The sequence below is a fragment of the Myotis lucifugus genome, unplaced genomic scaffold (genome assembly GCF_000147115.1).
Source record: "Myotis lucifugus unplaced genomic scaffold, Myoluc2.0 scaffold_462, whole genome shotgun sequence".
Taxonomy (NCBI): domain Eukaryota; kingdom Metazoa; phylum Chordata; class Mammalia; order Chiroptera; family Vespertilionidae; genus Myotis; species Myotis lucifugus.
Genome location: NW_005871510.1, coordinates 157,287 through 162,981, shown reverse-complemented (window position 1 = coordinate 162,981; position 5,695 = coordinate 157,287). Strand labels below are relative to the sequence as shown.

Sequence of the window (5,695 nt, the reverse complement as noted above, 5' to 3'; positions counted from 1 at the left end):
AAATCTTTGCATAACTCAAACCAGTCCTCCACGTGGTTTTCCCAACCACAGATGGAAACTACAGCCTCCCTTTAAAAACAAGGGTCTGAGCTGCTGCTTATAAGGGAACACATGCAGTTCAAACCTCTCTTGTTGCCCTGACTGGTGTGGCTCATTGGTTAGAGTGCTGGCCAGGAACGGAGAGGTGGCGGGTTGGATTCCTGGTCAAGGGCACCAACCTGGGTTGCAGGCTCTATCCCTGGCCTCGGTTTCCCATGTGTCTCTCTCACATGTCTGTCTGTCTCTTTCCCCTCCGCTCCGTCGCCCCGCTCCCCCGCTCCCGCCCTCTTCCTTTCCCTAAAATGAATAAAAACTTAAAAAGAAGAACAACCCGTCCCTGAAGGCCAGTTCTCACCCCCAGGACAAAGCTGGTTCCCCGAGTTGTCGCTAGGAAATGCGGGAGGCGGGTCTTTGTGAACTGTCCAATCAGAGGCGCAGAAGCAACACCCAGCCAACCGTGTGGACGCTCCTGGGTCACGTGTCTCCTGCGCGGCTGACGCTAACGGCCCAGGTGTGTCTGCGTCAGCGCCAGTCCCACTGTGACCTAAGCCGCCTGCGGTAGCTGAAGGGGCGTTGCCGGGGGGACCCTAGAAGCTGGGAAATGGTGAGTGTGTGGGACTGGTGTCCCCGAACTGGGACGAGTGGCCGGCCCGGCCTCCAGTGGTCAGGTTCGGAGTCTGCAGATGAGCCCCCATCCTCCCCCCGGGGGTCGGGGGTAGGGGGTGAGGGGTGGGGGGCGGGGCGGCCCTCCGTCTCCTCGGCCCGTGGGTTGGGGCAGAGCTGGCAGCCGAGGCCGAGCGTCCGGTCCGGTCCGGTCACTGCCAGCGGCGGCTTCGGCCCCTGAGCCTCTCCGTGCCCGCCCCCCTGAGTCTCCCAGGTGGTGTGGTGACCACAGGGAGGGTCATCAGGGGACAGTCGTGACTCCGTGGTGTCCTGCGTGGGAGGAGGTGTGGTCCATGGGCTTCCAAGTCCGTCCTTTCTTTGCAGGGGGACCCGTTTTCTCCTGAGTTTCCCCAATGTTTAGGGAGCGGGGGGTCTCAAACCCACAACCCTGGACCCTCTACCACCCCAATCTGACAAGAATTGCCCAAATTTCCAAGTCCCTCCCTCCCTGTATTCCCAAACGCCAATTTCCCTTTCTGATTCAAGAATCATAATCAACTACTTGTCCTTCGGGGTGCATTTCAAACAGACCCAAATTTTACTTATTTTTTTATAGTTGAGCAATGTGATTATTTTCTATTTTTTTTTTTATAAATCTTTATTGTTGAAAGTATTACGTATGTCCACCTCTTCCCCCATTATTTCCCTCCAGCCCGCCCCGCCCCAGGCCCTCACCGCCCTGCTGCCTGTGCCCATGGGTTATGCATATATGCACACAAGTTCTTTGGTTGGTCACTTCCCACCTCCCCACCTTCCCTCCCTTCCCTCCGAGATTCTGCATTCTGTGCTATGTAGACCCATATTGTAATTTTCATTTGTCCAAGGGATGGCTGTTTTAATGGAGCTTATTTTTTGTTTGTGGATATTTTACATGAGAGAAATGTACCGGAACTACATTGTATAAAATCCTTTTGCCAGACCTCCCAGAATCTTTCCTAGGTATGGAACATCTTTTTTTTTGGCAATCCAATACATACTTACGAGGTTTCTTGTTCAGTCAGCAAAGTGCCTTACAATTTTCTTGTTTTTCGTTGAATTTATTGAGGTGATATTAGTTAATAAAACTGTACAGGTTTTAGATACATAGTTCTACAATACATTATCTGTGTATTGTATTGTGTGTTTACCACCCCAAGTCAAGTCTCCTTCCATCATCAGCCTTACAATTTTCATCCCTTTTCTTGAAGACTGGGTTTTAGTGTTTTTGCCAGATTGTTCCAACGGGCGTTATGTCATTGAACACATATAGATAGTCCAGAGCAGCTCCATTTTGGGGAGCCTATTGTCAGTGACCCAAACTAAGGTCCCCTTGAGCCTGCAAAGGGAAGTACATGAAGGCTCAGCTTGTTTTTTCTGGGGAGCCTCTCCCTGCAGGTGTCCTACCTGCTCACACCCACCATGGAAGGAGCCTCTATAGCCTGGAGAGCTGGGGGTGCAGGTACACCTGGGGGAGGAGTGTGAAGCTCCTTCTGAGGTTTTAGTTGTGCTTCCCCTTGGCCTGTTTCTAGGCATATTGGTTGGAGTTTTGCATCCCCAGTGTGGGTGCACTCAGAGTGTCATTTGTGCACGTTGAGGAAGTCTGTGAAAGTCAGGAGTGTGTGTCCTGGGTTAGGGATTGTGACTTTGGGAGTTCATTTGGGTTAGAACCCGACACTGAATCCAGCTGAGCATTCCTCACTGTGAGCTGAAGCTTGAGAGAGGGAGCAATTCCATTGTTCCCCGGGGAGAGGAGGGTGTTGGAGCTCCCAGACTTCACTCCTGGGGCTGCTCAGGTTGTCCCTCCCCACCTTCCCCAGGGACAGATCCACTGCAGGGGTTCTGTCTGTCTCAACCTGGAGAGTTTGGGATGTGGAACCTTCTGAAAGTGGCTCTCCTTCTGTCCTGTGGGAAGCAGGCTGCTCATCTGAGCTGATTCCAGTACTTGTTTCTTTTGGTCCTTTATCAACTGAATAGTGCAGCCTTTGACTCTAGTTTCCCTGAGCACTTGGCAAATTTATTCTGTATGTGGGAAATATGATTTTTGGTTTCTTGGGATTAAACATGTAAGTTGATTGAGAGAGATGATGTTGGTAAGGCAAGTAAATAGTGGAACTAAATAGAATTTTTGTTCCCTTTAAGCAAGAGAACCTGTTGATATGAGATAAATGTATTTAACCTCATAGATCCATTTTTCATTTTTACATCCATGTTTGTTTGTGGGTATTCATGTCCCTAAAGAACATCTATAATAATAAAAGCATAATATGCTAATTAGACCGGACGACAGACATTCCGGACGAAGCTGAGGCTCCGAGGGAAGCCCGTGTCCCTAGTGCCAGAGGGAAGTTGGTGCCGGCAGCCAGGGGAAGGCAGGCCTACTCTTGCACGAATTTCGTGCATCAGGCCTCTAGTTGAAATTTAAACGGCTAAAGTGATTGATGTGGCACAACTAAGTCATTATTTCAATTGATGTAAGGAAAAGTAATCAAAGCTTATCTTTAAAATTCCTACTACCTTTTGGAGCATAACTGAAATCCCTAATGCATTATATATGCTACTTATTCCTCAAATAACACCTGTGTGAGATATAGAGAAGGGACAAACTAGGATGCAACTTGTCCTTTTAGTTGGCAAGAATTTTGAAATTTTTTATTTTGTGTGGTATATACTTTTTATAATTGTTTATGTTTAAAGGGATTGAATCCTGACAGTACTTTACTATGTACAAAAGTTAAAATTAAAGGACTACTAGATGGTAAAACATGGTGTATATAAATTTCTGAGTTTATCTTAAATTTGTAAGATAGAAAAATCTAACTATGAGGACCCACTGCTCACATATCCTGGTCCTGTAGCAATGTTACTGCAGCCACCCTCAAATACACAGTTTTGATCATTTCTTGGACATTTCTTGGACTTTCTTTATATATAAACAAGTCATTGCAAATACATATTTTTCTTACCCATGTTTGTCCTTATAATGAGCAGTCAGACTCCACATTGTTTGGTATTTGCTGAGAGCTTAAGCCTCCCCCTCCCTCTTTCCTTGTTGTCCACCCCTGGACAGGCTGATGCAAAAGTCCAGGGCTCCTTCCTCTGACACTGGCTTCAGATTCCAACCACACAAGCTCCTGTTTGTGTGCAAAATTCTTCTTTGCTTAAGCAACTTTAGCCAGGCTCCTGAACTTTCTCCTAGGCCTATCTTTGCACTTGTAAAACTCTGTTTAACAGGAACCCTGCCAAGTCAGGTGATCCAGAATCCCCCACCCTCCTATCTGACCACCCTCCATGTCTGATCAGGTTCCTCCTCCATCATCAGGTGATGTCTGATCCCCCTGGCCTGTCTATAGTAAGAATCCTGTTTGGTCAGTTTAGCAGGAATCTTCTAACATCTGATTCTTAGTAATTTTCCATTCACTGATCTCCTACCTGCCCTTAGGCCATGAATTCCCACTTGCCTATGCTGTTCTCAGATTTGAGCCCAGTCTTATTTCTCACCCACTAAGAAATCCTACCACAATTGTCTCTGTACCTATTGAAATGGTTTTGAATACAATGTGCCTTACCATCATTGAGAAGTGCCACTGAATCTTTTTTTCTTTAACACTTCCAGCCACAATAAAGTCCCAGGCTGGGCTCTTTTCCTTGCTCTCTGAAGCTTTTTTCACAGCTTCTTGAGTAGCCTGCCCTGTCCTCTCAAAGACCTCTATTATGTAAGTCAAGCTGTATCCTGCCTTCTCCAGGTGTGTGTGTGTGTGTGTGTGTGTGTGTGTGTGTGTGTGTGTGTGTTTGGGGGGGTGCACACCAGCATTAATCTCAGCCTGGGAACCACGCCTCTGCAGGTGACCATAACAGTTGGCTATGTGAGCAGCATGTCCCCACATGACCACTACTTTGGTCTGTCTCCTCTTGCTTTGACTTGCTCACCTGCTCTGCTGTGAGCTGTGCCCTGTGTGGCATTGCTGAGACTACCAAGCCTCAGTTCGGTGAGCTGCCAACCAGAATGTGCAGATCTGAGAATTTCTAGGCATTTGGGAACAGGAGTATGGGATTAGGGCCCTCCTTACAGTGGTCCTGGCTTGATGTCTCTACTGGAATTTATCTATGTCAGAGTGAAGCTGTGACAGAGGCTGGGTTGGCACCAACATACCCCATGGATCGGGGTAAAAGAGGGTAAACACAACAGTGCAGATGGCCCTATCTAGTTGTCACTTGTGAAAGAGCAGTTAGTTATTCAACAGAGAAAGAAGAGGGGGCAAAGGCAGCCAGTAGGTGGCTGGTTGTGTCCACATCCCTGATACCAGAGGGCTCCCCAGGACCCTTAAGTACCCCTGTTGTGCTCCCCCTTCTGCACGAAGATTCTGGCCTTTGGGATTAAGGGGACAACACCCAGGGCACCCTTGTGGCACAACCAATCATTATTTCAAGTAAGTTCAGGGTCCTTAAACTCTATAAAATAATTACCATAAGGAAGCTCCTAACCTAATGGTAGTGTTTTGAGGCCCTCTGGAGGGAAAAAATATATAAAGACCAGGGTAGAGAGGACACATTCCCTGAAATATATTTAGAGACCAAAAAAAACCCAACAACAAAAACAAACAAACAAACAAACAAACAGGCAAGGACAAGAGGCAGGGAACAAGAAAAAAAAATACTGAAACAGAGATCCATAATTTGATCCAATTGAAAATCTAAAATATACTGAAAGAATCACACAACAAAAAAGATCAAGAGGCACTGTTTAGTTTGGGGGCCTCTACAGCATAGGTTTTGAATAATTTTGCCACCTGCTGTAATATACAAATTCTCATGCAATTAGTTACATAGGGATCACACTACATGTAAACAAGGTGCCATAACTCTTGCCTAAGTTATCCTTGGTCATAGCACCCATTGTCATTAAGGAGCCCATAGTGAACAGGAAAACTCCAAACCAATGGTTCAGCTATACCAGCGGTTCTCAACCTGTGGGTCACGACCCCTTTGGAGGTCTAACGACCCTTCACAGGGGTCG

At 47.0% G+C, this 5,695-nt stretch overlaps 1 protein-coding gene across 1 annotated transcript in view; it reads left to right on the top strand.

Annotated features, from left to right (window-relative positions):
* Positions 1 to 553: 553 nt before the first annotated feature.
* The window catches only part of LOC102424875 (zinc finger protein 709-like), a 28,917-nt gene continuing 23,775 nt past the window's right edge, over positions 554 to 5,695 (top strand). Inside the window, 1 exon segment of the mRNA XM_006103075.3 lies at positions 554 to 643. Within this exon segment, the coding sequence (XP_006103137.3) occupies positions 641 to 643 (3 nt within the window). The 5' untranslated portion in view covers positions 554 to 640.